Consider the following 19,431-nt stretch of genomic DNA (forward strand, 5'->3'; position numbering starts at 1 on the left):
CACACTGCTATCACAATGAGTCTTCAGCTGGCTGTAAATTGTTATTTCTTCAGTCAGTGATGATTTCCTGAAAGATCCCCCCGCCTGACAATCAGCATTGTAATCAAACAGTAAAGGTGTCATTTGGCACTTCTTTAACTGTTTCTCTGTGTGATAATAGCATCGTAATAACAATGAAAAGCTCTCATGGTTAAAAACAAAGAGGTTTGTTTATTTCGTTTTCAGTGAACACAATCTATGCCTTTATTTTCAGATGAGCAGTATTGAGTGAACATATTTAAAGTGAACAGCCTATAAAGATGTCTATAAAAATGTCAGTTCGGCGTACTAAAGGAAGTGGGAAGAAAGTGAAAGTAAAAATTAATTTCCTCCTAATCGTATTTAATGTATTACATATTTATGCTGACTATTTCATGCTAAATTGTAAATCCCTTGTTCAATGACCACACGTGAGATATTGATGAACTTGAACCAGCTGGTTGAACTGCTGCACAGCTATTGTTTTAGACTTTTGTACTTTAACTCACACAGGCTGATCTAAAGCAGTTAAAAGTGTCACTAAATCCCTCATATAAGAAAACTCTCAGCAGGTTTATCTTATTAAAAATGCCCCCGTTATAAAAGACTATTCTAGGTAGTAGGCACTGGTGGAAGCTTGAATAAACCGACTAAAATGTCTAATCTTGTAAATTCACTGTAAACCCACAGCACAAGACTTAAGAGCCTAAACTTCCTCAGCTTGAGGAGGCACCAGTGTATCTCTGAAACGGTGCAAGAACCACATCTGCATTCTTCTGCTCGCTCTCAGCACTGTAGAGGTCGTGGTCTTTTATGTAACAAACCACTCTGTCCGGCAGCAGGTACCTGACGCTACGACCTCGCCGCAAGGCCCGGCGAACGTGAGTGGCTGAGATCTCATTGGTCACCCACTCGGGAACAATGTGGATGTTCTTGCGATATTTCCACAGCGTGTCTGATTGGTGGATGAACTTGTGGGGGTCATTGCCGCAGCGGGTGATGCAGACCAAACCATGGAGGCCCACAATCTCAGCGATGTCCTCCTGCTTCCACAGATTGGGGACCCCAAAGGACTCAAGGACATCAGCCCCACAGAGCAGCATCAGCTGAGGGACATCTGAGCAAGAAAGAGAAGAGTCAATCATATTATATATAGCTAAGTCATTATTAGTTATTGACATCTTTTATCACATAGATATATTGCACAGCACACTCTTCTCCTGCCCCTGTTGTTATAATCTTTTGCAGTGCAGCTGCATACTGGAGGTTCACACAGTGTAACTTCCTGGCACTAGCGGGAAGAATGTTGTAAAACCACGCAAGAAATTTGGCTGCTAGCTCCACTGTCTGTGTCACTGATGCACTTAAGCTGGTCTCTTGGTTTATGACACCTGGCCTGTCTGACACCGTATAGTAGGTGGTGTCATTGGGTGCAACCTTAGACACAAATCGACACCGCACCTTTAAACCATTGTCTCCTGTAATTAAACTGCATATAGTACACCATGAATACAGTGGGAGCAAGATCAGACTTTAAAACAGGGAGGAGATGCAAATAGAGCTGAGAGGACATTAATTAAGTTACATCATCGTACATTTTCAAAAGTGGCCTACCTCTCCTTTTGTGACGAGATGAACCCTCCAAATTATTCTCCTCTATGCGTCTCTTTTTTGCGTACTTGACTGTGTCCACATCATCGTGGTTCTGCTCAGCTGCCAGAAGTTCATTGTAGTGATGCCTGAGTGGATGCAGACAAATAAATACACTGCATAGCATTACGTTTCACAGAGAGGAATATATATCACGTTGGCAGTCATTTAATAAAACTTATTACGTACTTATTACTAACTGGAGTGGAACATAACTGTGAGCCAGTCCTGACACACTGGTCTGTTGTGAACTGCCTGAGAACTTATTACTAAGTGGAGTGGAACATAATTAGTCTCATCTGAAAATAATTATCTCTTTTTACTAATTACCAAAATTCTAAAAGTATAAGCTCAGTTTTCAAGAAATCTACAAAATTCGATGTGGTGTGACTGAAACATTAGATACCACAATTCTGCACAATTCAGACAAGCTTTTCCTCTTCATACTTTACTTTTACATCTGGAGCTGTCTTGCCAAATTGTAGTAGAAAACGGTCAACAGTGTTAAGGTTTTTTCAGCTCAGGGAAAACATCCATTCATCCATTATCTATAAGTCGCGGCTCAAAACACAAGTCCTGGCTCAAAGCACACTTTTACAGACTAGCTTTTGAGCCTTCTTGTTCTGCATAGGCTGCTGTATTACTGTGCTTATGTCCTTCAGTATTTGGTTTCTTGATATTTTATTTATACCACATGTGTCTTTTATATCCTGTTTGTGTTTTCTATGTTTTGTTTATCCCCTGTGTGGAGGTTTTTTTAACGCTTCTGTGATTGGTTTTTGGCTTTGTACAGCACTTATAAATACATGTATTATTATTATTATACCGCTTATCCTGTTCAGGGGTTAATGCAGTGTCTATGTGAACAGCAATGATGATAAAGTACAAGAGTCAATACAGTGACAAATCATTTGTTTAAATGTAAAGCCCCACTTCATCACTTGCTTTTAAGCAGCATGAAAAGTATTTCAGCTTTTAGAGGATCTGCTTGTAAACTACACGTTTAACATTACTACCTACTGTGGTTATGTTATGTGGTTAAGACATCTGATGAATATATATTATTATATTGGAATGTTTTGACAAAAAAGAATGAAAAAAAAGGAGCCAGCAAGGAAACTCTGATTACGAATACAAAAAGGTCTGTCAGGAAATGTTAGACTGTCTTAGATTCTTTGTCACATCTCCTTTCACTTGTAGCAGGCACAGCCACGGTCACAAACAAAACATAAGAATTGTAAACTTACCGAACAACTTTAGCTGTCTCCAACCACTCTGGCTGCAAAATCTCCCAGGAATCCGCAGCGATCCAGTCTGAGTCCTCTGTGGCCAACTTGGCCATCTCAAGCCGGTGACAGGCCTCAATCAAACCCTTCTTCTTATAGCCGTCACCCACAGGAGAGATGATGCCCTTCACCACCCTGTACTGACCTGAGACATCAAAAGAAGTGGTGTGAACATGTGGTTCTGCTATTTTATACTGCTATTCAACAAGGATTTAGAGGGAAATGCTGTAGTTTTTACTCATTACATTGTGTTTGACACCAGTAGCTACCAGTTACTTTACAGATTGATATTTCAAAGAAAAAAGTCATGATTTAAAAATATGATGCATTGATAAAGTTTAAACTGCATTATGTCCAACTAGCGAGGCAAAAAAAATTCCAACACAGTATTAGTAATTGTAGTCTGATTATGCAAAAATAATATATATAATAATAAAACTTTGACAGGGGGCATTTTGCTGTATAATGAGTATTTTAACTATTGCTACTTCAAGTTCATGTTGCTGCTTATTATTATTTAATGTAAGGGTAAAGTAAAGATAATGAATGCAGGACCTAATGTAATGGATGCATTGGATTATGTAACTAAATTAAATTATGAGAATACTCTGGCATCTAGTCATTAAAAGATATTTGATACATCAGCCTATCAGATTTCAGCCTCAACCTCACTTCACTGGAGGCAATTTCAATGAAATGTTGATTACACCCTGCCTTAAAATGCTCTGGTAGAGGTTTGTATATTATCTAAAGCAGCAGGGATACAATAACTATACGTAGGCTAAAGTTAGCTGGCGAAATTCACAAAACACATTTACCATGGAGTGAAAGATATTAAAATCTCCTAACCTGGGCACATAAAGTAGAGTATCTGCATGGCTAAATACCACTAGAGGTGAGTGGGGGAATGTGTTCTTGTACATTGGTTAGACCAACCACTTAACAAAGAAGCGCATAGTCTTATTCTCATTTCACTCAACCTGTGTCTTCCAGATGATCTCGAGCCAGTTCAAACATCCTCATGTGCATGTTGGTGATGGGGTTGAACGACCCACAGGCCAACAGGACCACTTCGGTTATACCCTGACCTTCCATGCCTCATGCTGGGGATGGATTTACTCTACAACAGCAAATATTGTGAAGAAAACAAAGACAGTATTTTATTACTTGTTACGAAGGTCACATAGTAAAAAACACCATGTGAATCTCTAAACTTCCTGGCGAATAAATAACCAAGTGACAGGAGTTACAACATTAAGAAAGGATATGTTAGCCTCATTTAACGCTAGCGCGGTCATACATTCTACACTAAGCTAAATTTAGCTTTGTCTATAACCAGGCACCGCGAGCTTGCTAGTGGCATGTAAAATGAACTTTTTGAAGCAGACACAACGTGAACCCAAAGCTGAGCTTAGACAAAAAGAAGGAGTTTGTTTTTAATATAAAAAAAATATGTAAATCTTCATTTCACTACCAGCAGAAACAGCGGCAGCTGCTCTGTAATGTGCCATCTATCTACTTCCTGTAATGACGTGATGCGTAAGATTACGATAAAGAAATCTGATTGGACAGAATCGACCAGGAAGAAGAGAGCCGCACCCACACTTGTGAGCTACATTCACAATCACAATTCCACAGACAACAATCGCCTAGACTAATACTAAATCGTTTGTTACAGTATACGGAAAAGTTTGTTAGATTTATTTCGCGGAACTACAGTTCAATGATTGATTATACATTCTTCAAGTGGGCGCATATTTAACTTGAGGAACGTCTAATTTACAACTGTTTACAAAGAGAGTCCCGGTGAGATGTTTTGTTGTAGCATGCTAGCTAGCAATTCAGCTAACTAAACATTCTTAACTGTTATATAACACACATATAGCTTAGAGTAGTTTCACCCATACTTAATATAGTAGGTGTCTCGCTAAATGTTGAACAGTTTGTCTTAACTTTAGCTCCAACAACGCAATGATGATGAAGTCTCAATAGCATGCTAGGTTAACAATAACTTATGTGTGTCGTTCTTGGAAATAATGCCTACTAAGACCCATATCTAGCAACTGTCTCAATTCTGTTTTTTTCTTGTCCATAGGTTGGAATTTTTAATTAAAGATGGCTTCTCGGGGGAAATCAGAAACTGGAAAATTGAGGCAAAACATGGAAGAGCAACTTGACAGGTTAATGCAACAGCTTCAGGATCTGGAGGACTGCAGGTGCAATTCAACAAACTATAAAATCTAATTTATGTGTTATGTGTGGACGAGAAGTGGTAGTTTGAATGGGCAAATCAGCCTATTTTAGCTTGAAAGAAATAATCGTAATAGTCTATACCAGAACGTATTTATATATTTTCTTTTGCTTTCTATGCTTTCTTTGTTAATTACAGAGAAGAACTGGATGAGGAAGAGTATGAGGTGACAAAAAAAGAAACCTTGGAACAGTTGAGTGAATTTAATGACTCCCTAAAGAAGATCATGACAGGAGACATGACACTTGTGGATGAACTCAGTGGAATGCAGCTGGTATGCAATCACTATAATTGTGCAACTAATGTGTGTCAAGAGGTAATAGCCTTTAGAACAAGTATAAGTATAATTCGTCAATTTCCAATGTTTCTGTCTTCATCAGGCAATCCAGGCTGCAATCAGCCAGGCATTCAAAACCCCTGAGGTAATCCGGCTTTTTGCAAAGAAGCAACCAGGACAGCTGAGGACAAGACTAGCCGAGGTTTGCCCTACAATCTTGAGGATATCATTATTTTGTTTGTCTGATAGACAGCTGTACAGTATGTATATAATCCAACTGCTCAGTCACTCCTCAGTGTGTATTATCTTGTTGCTAGGCCTGCAACTTGTCCAACTAGCATGTGACATTTTTCACAGATGGATCGAGATTTCATGGTGGGGAAACTATCTCGGGATGTGTTCACGCAGCAGAAACTGGAAATCCTCACAGCCTTGAGAAAACTGGGAGAGAAGGTGAGAAACACCCACAGAAGATGTTTTCTTGGATGATTCAGAGGCTTGTGCTCATGAGTCCACAAGCTGCACTGATTTCGTTTTACCATGTAACTATAACTGAACAGAATGTCACTTCAGAAGGAGCTGTAACATTTTAAATATATAATACATTTCTGAAATACGTTATTTTCTCTTCTGGCTGGTCTGACAGCTTACTCCAGAGGATGAGACTTTTCTCACAGAAAACGCAACAGCTACCCTGAGCCAGTTTGAAAAAGTAACAGCAAGCACAGGTGAGAATAAACACTTTATTTTACACTGAAATGTTTTTAATTTCAAGTTCTTGCATAAACATTCATATGTATCTTGTTTCACTTTCTCTTTCAGGCTCTGAAGACAAAATTTTGGCTTTAGCTAGCTCTGGGGTGAAAACAAAGGCATAGTAATTTTACAAAAAGGTTCATTTTAACTCTGTTATTACCATGTCAGAAATGTGCCAATTGATCATTGATTTTGTAAACAATCAGAGCACTTCTAGGTGTTGCTGAATATCATAACACTTTTTAGCAGTATTGTTTTACAACCCTACATTTTTGTAAATGTCTTTTATTCGTCCACATAGGTGTAAAATTGTATTATAGGTACGAGTATTTGATTTGTTGAATGTGAAGATATTTACATGAATGTGAAGGCAAGGCCAGGCAGCTCAAGAGAAATAATCAGTTGTGCTTTGCGCTGTTTTTCCTTTTCGGTTGCTGTGTCCATCTGTCTTAAAAACTTTAATAGTAAACATGATGGTTTTTATTTGGTTGATTTTCTGTGTTAGTTTTGCAAATTATTAAGATGTCTTTATTCTAAATTAACAGTGCTATCTTTTGGGATTTTGACAAAATATCAATAATTCAGGAAGTAAATCAGTAACACTATTAAGTCAATCTGTTTGGTTAATGCATATTTTATATGTGTGCATACAGAATGATTTGGCAGTAAGCAGGGTGGTAGGTTAACATATCTAACAAAACCTTTTTTCAATGTGGGTTTCAGAATATGAAAAATAAATTAAATGTAATTTGGGAATTCAATTTATCCAATGCAAATATAGTATTAAGATGCTGGAAAAAATATGATCATATGAGTTTCTGACCAGTTCCCCTGCAACGGGATTAGTTCGTATCCCCTGCATGGATTGGTTGCCGTCTGTGAGGCAGAGTGGAAGATCTTGTGATTCTTTCAGCAGCCATCTCATGAGAGTGATTCAGTTTGGTGAATAAATGTCTGTGTGGACATCTTAAAAAATCCCACACTGCTCACGGTGTCCTTACTTTCCTGAAATATAAAGGCCTCAAAGTTACAAAGCTTCAATTAACCCACATAAGAGTGACCGAGCTGCTTTAAGTAAAGTATAAGAGAGCAAAATAAGAGCATAAGGATCATCTGAAAAATGAGAAATAAATGAATGTGTTCAGCACACATTTGGAATTTTTTGTTTTAATTTTTTTAAATCCCTTTATGCATTAATTGATAATCAAGCATTTATACCTGTGCCAATCAAGTTCTATATTTTCAAGTAATAGATTTTATCTTAAAGGTAGATTTGTTCAAACGTTTTTGAACTCTATATCACAATGTTTACAGTATTAATCATGATGATATAAAGCTTGAAGCCATGCTTTTGTTATATGTGATATTTGACTGTTTAACCTTTGTTTTGGTCCATGGCTCATTTTAATTTCACCACCAGGGGGCGCTATCACTCAAAGTTAAACCCCTCACAGCTGCACTGTTTACAATGATAACAATTGTATTCTATCTGAATGTATTTCATGCTGGTTATTATTGCTTTTAAGTGTTTCTCTTTGCCTATGTTAAGCACTTTGAATGGCCTCTGTGTTTGAGAATACATTAATAAAGCTGCCTCGCCGTGCCTTGCCTTATACTTAGGTTATGTATGATGTTTGAAGAAAACAAGAGCAGACAGGAGTTATACCCCATCATCATCCTTTATTTTGTTTATGAGCAAGCATCAACTTCACTACAATTTGCCTTTAAATTGGTAGAAAAGTGAGAGCAGCTCCAACAAGCAGAAAGGAAGCATTCAATCGTTCTGAAAACATTGTTACCTTTCGTTTGAGCAAATTTTTAAAAGAAAACAAACGGGGAAAAAAATATCTGGACGTGTGAAACAGACAATCTGAGAATCAGTAGTGGATCACCGCTCCTTTTTCGCTCCAGTCTCACAAGCCCACATGGAACGTAACACAAAGTTGTGGTTCATGCAAAATAAATCCCCCCTCACGTCTTATGTGTTATTACAGTATGGCTGCATTTCAGTTTGTTAGGCAGTGACATTCAATTCAACCAACTAACACTAAGCTCAGGGGCTGATCAGAAAGCATTACACTCGGGAAACTGGAGATGGTGGCGTCACTGTGGAATCAGTGTGCACATACCAGTGACCAATGGTTTGTTTTTTAAAGTTGTAGATGAAATGTGGACATCAAGTGTTTGACATAATGAAAGTTTCCGAGTCGACAGGCTTATTATTCTCTGGTTCTTGTGAATTTCATGCTGCCCTCAAAATCATTTCTCAACAACTCAGGCAATAGGACACTGTTCAAAGTTACCTTCCACTATACACAAACAGGTGAATTAACAGTATACCCATGTATGCTGCCAAAGCAATTTCATAATGTACTGTACATCTTTTTAAAGGTGGATTCCGTCAATGATTTAGTACAATATCTATAGAAGATACAATATGGATCTAGTTCCTCTAAACATCAACATGGACACATGACATCTATGTAAAACGTTTTTCACTTTTAATCAAACTAGCGGTGGTCTATTGTTACAACAAACTGAAAGAAAATCCCCAGCTCTCTTAGAAATCTAGCTTTAAACAAATACAAATAAAAAAACAAACAAAATGTTCACAAATAAAAGCGCACGGATGAGTGTTTTTGTTAGACCTGCTAATTGCGCTATGATCGGAAAAAGGCACTCCCATCTCAGCCGGTTCAGACCTGGCCCCCTTTCAACAAGTCCAAGTCATCATGGAGGGGAGACTGTTCACTACGCACTTCGAACCCCAGACCTCCTAAAATTATAAATTAACTGAACCTAAAACACACAACTGTTGGACTTACACCCTCAAAAGTAGCCGTCTCTGTTAATGTGTTTTTCAATTCCATTTTGGCCTCAGAAAAAAGATCTGCATGCAAAATAAAGACTCGCAACACCAACATGTCTAATCCCGATAATGCCACATTCTGTTCACTCAATGCCCCAAATCAGATCTGCTTGTATTATGCAGGTTTGGGTAATGTTAACATTTTACTTGGTACCTGAAAACATGACACAAACACTTAACAGTAAAGTGTGAAGGTACATTTGTATCTGGTTTTGTGAAAGATATATACAACAGTGATGGACAACAGTGTCTGAGAGGAGATAAGAGGTCGGACACATTTTCCCAATCAATTGTATAAGCTTTATACTTTTACCAGAAGGAAAATAAGTTTACCAAATGTAAACAAATATCTTTAGAACAACTCTACAGTACAGTTCCATGTACAATAAAATCTAGTGGTCTACTGCAAAAAATATCTCATTTTAAGATTCATTTTTCAAGTGTTTTCCTTTTGTAAACTACACAGTCAGACTTTATGTGTAATGTGTGGAACTACAATAAAGACCGTGCTTATTTGCAATAGGAAACCAGCTTTAAAATGCATCTAATATATGTGTTGTTATTTCAGGTTAAATAGCCGTGCCACGGAAATAAACTTGCAATAAAGCAATCCTGAAAAGTACTTTCATTTCTCTTCTCTCCCCAGTAAACAATGCCAGCAGCTGCACTAAAGCTCTGTCTGTCATAAATCTGCTCTTTCAGTAGCCTGAAGGTTTTTTTTCCCCTCCTACTTCTGTCAGCACAGCAGGACTGGGATACGGACGAAAGGCTCTTAAAGCTGCTGAGGAAATCTCTCTACTCGTCCAAATACACTGGCAGAAATGTTAGTACCTATACTTCCAGATCAACAGCCCTACAGTGCCTGCTGGCCCGGGGGTTTGTACCGTTCCACTCGAAATGTTGATTTGTACATTAGCATGTGTGATTACCCTGAACAAAAAGAAAATCCCTTCTGTACAACAGTGAGATCTATTGGGAATGAAATACACTGACGCCTGTGCAAGCAAAGCAAAGCATGTATGAAGCTGACACCATCGACCAGTCTGTGAGAAAGCAAAAGAAATGATTTTCCTTCTTCGCGACAAAGAAAAGACAAAATGGACACCACTTTGTCGTGAAAACCTCAGCTTAAAAGTCCCGGGTTTCTCATCATGAAGCAGACATTTTTTGTACAAGCATGATGGTACAGCTTTTGCAGAAATTGAGCGACATGCTACAGCCTCTGTGACACAAATATTCTACATTACGTACTGCGTCTGTTTAGATATTGGACCCAGTTTGAGTAGGCCTTCACTAACACATTGACTAATTACATGGTTTCTTTATATTTACAAAATCTTTAAAAAGCAATTTATTTCTCTACACATATGACTTCTCAAATATCCTCATGCACTAAAAGAAGACAAAGAAAAAAAAGAAAAGAAAGTCTACTTGTTAAAAGCGTCATTTACGAGAGAACTCAAGTCAAAGCTATACGTGAGTTTAGCGGCAAACAATTCTAAAAGCATTACGCAAAGAATATACATCAGGAAAAAAAAAAGTCTCCATTTGAAAGCTGTATGTCTGAGAGAAAACAAAAAAGTGCAGGGTTGGCTTCCTCACACAGTTCAAAACAAATGCAGGCCAAGTTTTCCCGGGAATTAAAATATAATAAATAAAAAAATAAACAGTAAAAATCAGCAATCCGGTGATGACTACACTACACTGAGTACCACCACTAAGATAACGACAGGAAAACCTTGACCATATATACGCTGAAGGGAATTTTTCTTTTTCTTTTTTTTGTTTCTTTTTACATCATGGCTCCTTGGACATGTAGCTGTACGGGGTGGGAGTGTATGTGTGTGGAGCAGTGAGTGTGATTTGGTGCAGTGTGTGTGTGTGCTTGTGTTAACTGCTATGCGAGTGTGTGTGTTGCTCTAGTAGGTGAGGGTGGAGTCGTCCCACTCCAGCTGCTGCTGTCTGCTGGCCCCCTGCTGGTCCTCCGGCTCCCCGCCCTCTTCATCTTCGCTGCTCTCTGACTCAGCGCTCGTGATGTCATCTTCCTCCTCTCCGTCCTCGCTCTCCTCTTCTTCCTCCTCCTCCTCACTGCTGTGCTGGTCTTCGTATGTCTGCATTGAAGACGGAGAGGGAAAAAGAGAGGGGCTGTTTGAAAAGAGTCACTTTCTCAGACATCTATTTATACATTAAGAGACTTAACAGCACCTTTTTAAAAAAATAGGTAATTAGGTAACATGCATGTTTTAACATTCTGCTTCGAATCTGCTAAATAATTCAACTGAGTTCTTCTATTCAAAAACAGTGAAGCTGCTTTAGTCAGAGATGCCTCTTTGTTCCAGTGCAATCATGACAGGACCAAAGTCTGTGGTACTAATGGTGGTATTATGTCTCAGCTCCAGGACACTGTGACATGACCGATGGGTTTTGTTATATGTTCCTGGAGCTTTGTTTCTCTGAAGTTAGGATGCTATCCACGGGGCTAATGTTAGTAGCTATGATCAAAGATAAATGGTACATTGCTGCAGTAACTCAAACATGAGTTAAAACACGAATTATCCTCTTGAGAAATATTTATATCCTGCTTACAAGCTGACTCATTAATTAGTAAATGTCACTGTGGAGTTTTTGAATAACAAACAAATTGGTGCTTTCTTGACTAGAGCAGCAGAAAACTGTCGAAATCTCCATGAGAAAATCGTAATTTTAAAGGTGGCTTCATATTTCACTCTGTTATACCTGTGGAGTAGCTTAGCATCGTTTTACAGTTTAAAAAACTCATAATTTTTCTCACACTGGTGCTCTGTCCGGGCCCTCATCAGCCTCTGCCTGAAATGTCTCAGTCAGCTCTGTCGCTGTAAGACACCCCGCCCCTAAAAGCCCACTTTCTTCTGACTGGCCAGCTCCCTGAAGCCTACTCTGACGTCACAAAGTGCAGCGTGTAGAAAAAAACTGTGTGAAACCTGGCGTTCACAGCAGCCTGCAGACTGAGCTGAAAAGCCTGGGCATTACTCTAACATACTTTTACCAACAGATTTGAAACTTCACCCACGTTTAGTCTGGACATCCAACATTGTAAAATTATATATACGTCTTAAAATGTGAAACAGCATAACACCCCCTCTTTAACATATGATTTTGATGTATGATTCTTTTATCGTTCTTGGCGAGGTTACACAGTAAATAATTACAGCTGCCTCTCCCCCATCCCCACAGGGCCATCAAACTAGGCCATAGTCGCAACATCGCCCAGATAGCATTAGCACGTGCTAAGCTGTCTGGACATCTATTCACTGGCCAATCACCAGAAAAATGTTCACTAATCTTGCCTCCCTGCACTCTGTTCTTTTTTGTTTTTTACCTCCATGGGGTTGACGGTGATGGTGAGGGCCGAGTCATCCCAGTCCATCTCGTTCTCTTTGCCATTCTCCTGGTCTCTCATGGTGCGCTGGTGTGCAGCACGGATGCGGAACACGCCCAGGATGATCATAAACACCAGGAAGCTTACACACACCACAATGACAATGGTGGCAGCACTGGGAACCACTGCAGGGATGCAAACATGCAAGAAGCAAACACAAAATGACGGATTAGATGTTATGTTCAATTTGCACAGAAGCACAATCACACACAGGAACTCTGTAGCTTTGGTTTCAAGGTATACCAGTGCTAATGTTAATGGCTTCTTAGTAAACTGCAGATGAATACTTTGGGCAGCTCTAGGTGTGTGTCGTTCTTTAAATAGCTCTGCCTGTCTACTGCCAACCTGCTTTACTTTGTCCCATATTAGCAGGAGAGGGCCTCTCTCATGCGGTGACAGGCTTAGTGAGCCTGACAGCCTGCAGGATTACTGAAGCAGGGAAATAAAAGGTTGTGCTCAGACCAACGCCTGTACAAATGTCACAGACAGCACTCAAGAGTAATCCCTAAACTTGTGCCATTAAAAAAAATGGGCAAACAACCAGTGTTTGATACGTGCCCTACTTCTGGTTAATAGACTGTAATCCATCCTCAGTAATGCGTGCCATATCAGAGGCCAAATAGTTTCTTCTACACCAACAATTAAGCAGATTTCTGGTTTGATTATGAAGTTTTTTTTTTATTCCTTTCAATGTATGAGAAAGATATATCCATTAAAAAATGACCAAGTTTAATCAGTCTTGGTTTGAATGATGCAGGGACAAAAGAATGAAAACCTCTAATGTTCAACATGTCACACTCCCGTGCTGCAGTACCTGAGGCCTGGTGAGCGTTGACCAGGTTGTGACCTGACAAATCCACAGAGGCATGATGCACGGGGTTAATGAAGTTGGGCTGCACCATGGCATTGTTTGCATGCTCCACAGGATTGGCTGTGTGGATAACATTCACCTGGAAGGAATAAAAACCACATGTTGAAGGTCACTTGTTGTCAACATATCTCCATTTTAGATTAAACTAAAGTTTCATGAGGGAGCATGTAAAGGCTTCAGTAACATAAGGGCAATGCCCGGACTCTTCTGCGATGCATAAGTGACAAATTCTCAGTCATACCTCGACCTTGAAGTCATTGCTGATGTAGCGACCGTTGAGTTCAGAGCAGACCAGTTTGAATTTCCTGTCAAAGAGAGCCTCTGTGTGCCAGTTCTTGTAACGAATAAGATGCAGGACCTGCTCATAGTTGGCCATTGTGTTCACACCTAAAAAGCACAGAGGAGAACTTGTGTTAGCAGAAAGTGTCAGAAAAAATCTCCATATCAGAAGATAACTGTTCACATGTTCTTTATTTTAATGGTTTATATGTGAGACAAAAACAACTTCAAAGAATTTCCTTCTTATGTAAAGCAGTTATTTTCAGCCGAGCCATCATCGTACTATCAAACACATTGCTACATGCTAGTTCAGAAGCTCTGTGGTCCGTACCGGTGACGACGAGACCGAGGTTAGAGGAACTCATTTCCAGGCCATGCTGCTGCAACTGGGACATGTCCACCTCCAGGCTCTCATGCTCCCCGTCCAGCTCGTCTCCAACCACAGACACTTCACATGTGTCCAGGTTGTGCATGATCTCTTCTGACACAACTGTCTCTTGAACTGAAGGAACAAATGAGAAAGAAAGATTTAGAATGAAGACTTGCAGGGCTCTCATAAAAGTTTGGGTTGTCTACTGGGAATTTCATGACTACTGAAAGGAGTTTGAATTAACAATGCACTTCTAAAACACTGTTGGACTCACATATGACAGTAAAAACAATGTAATGCAGTCTGTGTTATATAAATTCTGTCAGTGTTATTTGTATTTTCTAAGAACAGAGGTCTAAAACATGGAAAACAGCTTAGAAACTCATATGGATTTGAAAGTTATTTAATTAATGTATTTACTCGACTTAAGTAGCGTATCTGAGGGAGCCAGTCTTCCCCTTTGCTTATGAAACTAATTAAAATTTCCTGCACACACAGATTGCACCTTTTGACTCCGTTTTAGCTCCTGTTAAGTGATTCTTAGTCATCAGCCGTGACATCTCACATTAGTTGCTTGTGGAAGGCGGTGCATGGTGAAGCAGGTAATAGCAACAGATCTCTGTAAGCCCTTTTGTCCCATATGGCCTGCTGTTCTCTGCAGGACATCGTATCTCCCTGTATCTGTGTCAACCTCCGTGCACATCTATTGTGTCTCCTTGTCTTAGGTCGTACACAAGCCGAACAGATGGTGCTGCTGATCACTGACCCCACCCTTAAGTAGTAAACAACTAATCTCTCCGCCTCTGCCTGTAGTTCTCGGCCTTGTATTCGGCCTGCAGGCATAATCCTAACCGTCAGCAGCATCTACATAGCTATCAACTGTACATTCACACAAATGATCCACTGAAAGATGGGTTAGCTATATCTTCAAATTACCTGTAACATTATCTTTTCTCTTACCCGTAGGGTCATCATCAGCTCCCTCTGCTGCTTCAGATTCTGTTTCGGCCTCCACCTCGCGGGTGATGGTGCTCACGATGCGTAGCTCCGGGAATAGCGTCACACCTTCCTGGCTTTCAAATTCAGCAGCGCTACGGGCAAAGTGATCGATGCCGCTCAGGCTGATCTTGGGCTCTTCGGGCTGCAGCACCATCACATAACCTTCAGCGTCGGGCACCGTTACGCAGGCCTCCTCGTTGAAGCACCTAGTAGAAGAATTACGACAGTGAATAAAACCACCTGGAGTTCAACAATGTAGTGTACGGGAAAATGGTTGCAGTTGTGGATGTGCAGTGAGTCTTAATAGCTACTCTAGAAGAACATATTCTCCACATGACTGACTACTCATATAAAATCCTTTTTAAGTACTTCCTCTAAATTCATTTAGATGTAATGGCACCAACAGCTGGAAAGCTACCATCACAGGAACAAACTAACCGTATAAGGAGCGTCTTTTCGTTTCGTCTAATCGCTCAGACCACCCAGTAAAGCCTTTGATATCGATGTGTGCATATGCAAATTGAAACAAATGTTAAGCTGCAACACGTACTGGACTGATCCTGAAATAGGCTCAGCAGGAACCTTAATATATTCCTTTTATACACTATTTGCTAATGTAACGCTTTTTATTATTCACATTTCTTTCTCTGAACACATCATTGTTATAAAAAAATCTGGATCAAAGAGAGCTGACAAACAAAATACCAATCTTCTGCCTGTCATTCTCCAACGCACAACATTTACTGTGTACTCCCTGTGTTATGGAAATTAGGTAAAACTCATGACCTCTATTTTACCTCCACAAACCCTCCTTGCATTTAAAGCAGAGGAGAAAAAAAGAAAAACCCTCACTGCGCGTCTATCAGGCACAAAGAACCTGTTCCACAAACGCCCTGCTGCTGACTGACGGATGAGGTGACACGACGGAGACCGAGCAGAGAAGATGAAAACCTCTGGTGAAGTATTTCTGTGCTTCTGCCTCTTACTTGACGGTGGTGGAGATGCGGAGGTGCCTGATGCCGGGGGTCGGGAACTGGCGGGAGTTCAAGTAGGAGATGTGCTGCATGACCTTGTCAAAGGCGTCGATGTCGTCGCCCTCCACAGTCAGAGAGGATTGGTTGGGGTTGAACTCCACCTGAAAGAAGACATCAATTGAGTTACTGTAATTGAGTAGCTTTTTTCTGTACTGTTTTTTGAGAATTTTTCAAAGTCAGTAATTTTACTTTTACTTAAGTATGTTTTAAATGAAGTAAAGTAATTCCTTACATTTGTACATCCATCTGTTACTGAGTAGAATATTAATCTACGGATATCGCTAGCTGGTAAGAAAACTGACATGGACCAGATGCCAATCAAATGCATTGCATCAAAAACAGGCCAATCAGATCAAAGTGTCATGCATCGCAACAAAACAGCGGTGCCGGTTGAGTCCAAAGCAAAGGGTGAGCTGGGCTGCAACTACTAGCCCGACAGATGGGACAGAAGAGAGTAAGGATGAAACACCCCCTTTGACACAGACTTAAGAAAGTTTTTTGTTCAACCAGAAACGGCCGTTAGATCGCTGTCTTCCAACCAACCAGACTCCATTAACAAAACACCAATTTTACCTCGCAGAACACGGGACGTGCTGGTCTACTGCTGCCTCATTACGCGTCATAAAACGTTTAAATCAGCACACGACAACACAAACAAACTAACCGATCGAGGCAGCGGTAGGCCATCAGAAACTCCCATGTTATGCAAATTAAAATGACTGTTTTTGTCAATGGAGTCTGGTGGCGATGAAGAGAGCTATATAACTGCTGTTCCTGGTTTAACAAAGGATCTTACTCTATGACAAAAGGTTCATCTCTCATTTTGACACCAAACAGGTAAACATAAGGCCCAGGTTTGACAATAACAAAGTTTTGTTTTTTGTTTTTTTGCATAGGATGCAGGTGTAAGGTAACCTTGCAAAATTAGTTAATTATAAAACTCAGCCGGGTGGGAAAGTAACTTTTACTTTGAGTACTTTTTAAGTGAGCTACTTTTTACTTTTACACAAGTACTTTTATTTTTACTTGAGTACAATTTCAATCAAGTCACTCTTAACTGAATTAATCTAAATGCAGACAGAATTGCAACCTGTAGCAGGAGTTGAACATTTTGGAGTTACTGAGTTAGACCATCTTCTTGATACAAAACTCTACTCAGATCCACTGTGACGGAGGTGTTGCGTGTTTTCTGTCCTCCTCACCTTGACAGCTGAAGCTACCTCCTCAGGCAGCTGCACGTCAAGTCCTTCCTTGCATGTGTACAAACAGTCGATCACCTTCTTGTTCTCCAGCTTGCCAGAGCGGATCATCAGCCCGGCCAGGTTGCCCCGGAAAAACTGAGCCATTCGGGCATTTGCGCCTGGTTACGTCAGGGTAGAGATGAGGGGAAGAAAACATAAACAGATTTTAAAAAGTGAACATTCACAGACTTCATCTTTTCTGTGCTGAAGATTTAAGCATGCTGCGAATGGCGTTCATGCAAGTTAGTATGTGTGTCCGTACGAGGCCTGAGGCCCAGTTAGGGAGACAGGAGAATGATGGATGAGCTTTCAGACGCCTGAGACACATGCAACATCTGCATCAACAGGGTGAACAGCTGCTGAACTTAAAAAGTAACTCAATTGAAAAAAGAGACTTAAAGAAGGGATTTCAAGTATCATGGTGAAATTAATTCCTCTTTAGTAACCAAAATAAGGACTGAACAAAGCTCAATATATTAAAAAAATGCTCAAAATGTCCATATTAATGAATTATTCAGTGTTTCTGCCTAATGAGAAGTAAAACAACGCTGCTAAACAATAATGAGCATAAGTCTGCAAAGGCAGAGACAAACCTGGACCTACTCGTCTCAAGGTCCCACATTCCTACATTCATCCAGTGTGTGCGTGTGTGTCATCTGATACAGAGGAGCTCCTGATTCTGACCCCAAGGTCATGCTCTGACAGAAGAGCCAAAATTCCAGGTCAGAGTTTTTTGCTCATTAAAAGTCTATTTCTGTTCTGCTTGTGAATCCGGTTGTGGTATAAAAACAAGGTCACAACGCTGCAGGTTGAACAGCACGTACATGGAAAATTAAGACAACACAAAACAAATGCAGGCAGCATTTAAATCACACCAGTCTCATTCATGCTCCGAACGGTGATGAAAAATAAATCTGTCTGCATCTAGAATGTGTCAATGTCATTCTAGTCAAAATGGTATGAGGATGCAGTTAGGGTGGTGGGACATTTTTTGGACACATGGACATATTTAAGGAGTAAGGGAAAGATTTGAGCAACCTGAGGTGGGCTCAGAGACTGACTCAGTGTCATTGTCATGTCCTGAGTTGTCTGTAAAGGACAGAAACAAGAGAGCAGGGAGAGACAGGGAGGAAGGTTGAGGATCTGCAGTAGAGATTCAGATGCTACATACGAGGTCATGGTGCATCAATTCAGAATCTATGAAAGAGTTCATTAAATAACATGCACTACATTTTTACACAAACTGTAATCTATACATTTCATAAATAAAGACTATCATGTAGCATTAGAGTATAGTTTTAAGATTTAAGAGATTCACGTCTTTCTGAACAATATAACTGTGTTTCCGACTAACACATTTTGTCACTCAAGATAATTATGACATACTTAATTTTACATTATTCCTCCAAAAATGTAAGCATGTATTGTAGAGTTTACCTTGCCAGCAGGCACCAATGGTGAGCTGAGTTTCAATCTTGGAGGCGTGCAGTGGGTAGTCCTCTGTGACCAGGAAGGGCTCAAATGTAGTTCCATCCACAAACAGGGACACGGTGGGGAACTCCACATTCAGCACATAGTGATGCCACTCTTTATCACACACCTGTGAAGAATGCAAAAGTAACACTTTAGCTAACCTCATTGCTCGTTAAAGATCGTGTGTCGCAGGTTATCATTCAAGCTTGCACAGTTTAGTTGTAGAAGCAACTGACCTGGTCGAGTTTCCAGTGAAACTCTGCTGGTTTGTAGTTCTCGGCCTCGGATGGATCCTGGCGCAGGAGGAGGATCAGCCTGCAGTTGTGGACGTAGAGCGAGTAGTGGTGTCTGTTCATTTCTGCAGTAGAGAAAAGGAAAGAAAGATCAGGATATGTAACTTTAACTCTTAAATTTAATATAAATGTGTGAGGACGAACAAGCAAAAAAACTTTCTTTTTTAACTGATGGACTTCACAAAATAATGAGATAATTACATGTAAAAACTAAAGATACAGGCACAAGCCTGCAGCCACGTGCTTAATGACTAAACATCCCCTCGTGTCAGTTGCATCCATGTCTAATTTTTATAATTCACAAACGTGTATCAACAGGTTCTCACAGTGGCAGAAAAGAAACCAG

General features: G+C 40.0%; 3 protein-coding genes across 5 annotated transcripts in view; 1 reads left to right on the forward strand and 2 right to left on the reverse strand.

Moving 5' to 3' along the window:
• Positions 1 to 184: 184 nt before the first annotated feature.
• nmnat1 (nicotinamide nucleotide adenylyltransferase 1) lies at positions 185 to 4,487 on the reverse strand. 2 transcript variants are annotated; one of them, XM_069660605.1, is made up of 5 exons: positions 4,429 to 4,487; positions 3,935 to 4,074; positions 2,916 to 3,099; positions 1,633 to 1,757; positions 185 to 1,135 (listed from the first exon to the last, which is right to left on the reverse strand). In XM_069660605.1, the coding sequence occupies exons 2-5, from the start codon at positions 4,047 to 4,049 to the stop codon at positions 735 to 737; spliced, it is 825 nt and encodes a 274-aa protein (XP_069516706.1). In that variant the 5' UTR covers positions 4,050 to 4,074; positions 4,429 to 4,487; the 3' UTR covers positions 185 to 734. The 2 variants fall into 2 exon arrangements, with proteins under 2 accessions (XP_069516706.1, XP_069516707.1); XM_069660606.1 differs by lacking the exon at positions 4,429 to 4,487 and having other exon boundaries at positions 3,935 to 4,400.
• Positions 4,488 to 4,589: 102 nt separating this feature from the next.
• On the forward strand, positions 4,590 to 7,853 carry lzic (leucine zipper and CTNNBIP1 domain containing). The gene is made up of 7 exons (XM_069660937.1): positions 4,590 to 4,760; positions 5,050 to 5,170; positions 5,344 to 5,479; positions 5,586 to 5,684; positions 5,840 to 5,935; positions 6,129 to 6,210; positions 6,305 to 7,853. The coding sequence occupies exons 2-7, from the start codon at positions 5,070 to 5,072 to the stop codon at positions 6,358 to 6,360; spliced, it is 570 nt and encodes a 189-aa protein (XP_069517038.1). The 5' UTR covers positions 4,590 to 4,760; positions 5,050 to 5,069; the 3' UTR covers positions 6,361 to 7,853.
• Positions 7,854 to 7,898: 45 nt separating this feature from the next.
• The window catches only part of clstn1 (calsyntenin 1), a 34,107-nt gene continuing 22,574 nt past the window's right edge, over positions 7,899 to 19,431 (reverse strand). For both annotated transcript variants that reach the window (XM_069660936.1, XM_069660935.1), the window contains 11 exons: positions 19,029 to 19,150; positions 18,757 to 18,919; positions 18,358 to 18,408; positions 17,281 to 17,438; positions 16,031 to 16,179; positions 15,006 to 15,250; positions 14,007 to 14,177; positions 13,638 to 13,783; positions 13,340 to 13,475; positions 12,466 to 12,650; positions 7,899 to 11,218 (listed from right to left, as the gene is read on the reverse strand). In XM_069660936.1, the coding sequence (XP_069517037.1) occupies positions 11,027 to 11,218; positions 12,466 to 12,650; positions 13,340 to 13,475; positions 13,638 to 13,783; positions 14,007 to 14,177; positions 15,006 to 15,250; positions 16,031 to 16,179; positions 17,281 to 17,438; positions 18,358 to 18,408; positions 18,757 to 18,919; positions 19,029 to 19,150 (1,718 nt within the window). In that variant the 3' untranslated portion in view covers positions 7,899 to 11,026. The remainder of the gene's footprint in view (positions 11,219 to 12,465; positions 12,651 to 13,339; positions 13,476 to 13,637; positions 13,784 to 14,006; positions 14,178 to 15,005; positions 15,251 to 16,030; positions 16,180 to 17,280; positions 17,439 to 18,357; positions 18,409 to 18,756; positions 18,920 to 19,028; positions 19,151 to 19,431) is intronic.

Source organism: Semicossyphus pulcher, unplaced genomic scaffold, assembly GCF_022749685.1.
Source record: "Semicossyphus pulcher isolate SPU_LCO1_2020_fin unplaced genomic scaffold, fSemPul1.0.p SCAF_13, whole genome shotgun sequence".
Classification (NCBI taxonomy): Eukaryota; Metazoa; Chordata; class Actinopteri; order Labriformes; family Labridae; genus Semicossyphus; species Semicossyphus pulcher.

Excerpts from the sequence above, each read along its gene's own strand:
- nmnat1 (XM_069660605.1), bottom strand. The coding sequence starts at position 4,049 with ATGGAAGGTCAGGGTATAACCGAAGTGGTCCTGTTGGCCTGTGGGTCG. Across the intron at positions 3,100-3,934 it reads AGATCATCTGGAAGACACAG|GTCAGTACAGGGTGGTGAAG; the intron begins GTTGAGTGAAAT and ends TTGATGTCTCAG. Across the intron at positions 1,136-1,632 it reads ATCTCGTCACAAAAGGAGAG|ATGTCCCTCAGCTGATGCTG; the intron begins GTAGGCCACTTT and ends TTTCTTGCTCAG.
- lzic (XM_069660937.1), top strand. The coding sequence starts at position 5,070 with ATGGCTTCTCGGGGGAAATCAGAAACTGGAAAATTGAGGCAAAACATG. Across the intron at positions 5,480-5,585 it reads AACTCAGTGGAATGCAGCTG|GCAATCCAGGCTGCAATCAG; the intron begins GTATGCAATCAC and ends TGTCTTCATCAG. Across the intron at positions 5,685-5,839 it reads TGAGGACAAGACTAGCCGAG|ATGGATCGAGATTTCATGGT; the intron begins GTTTGCCCTACA and ends CATTTTTCACAG.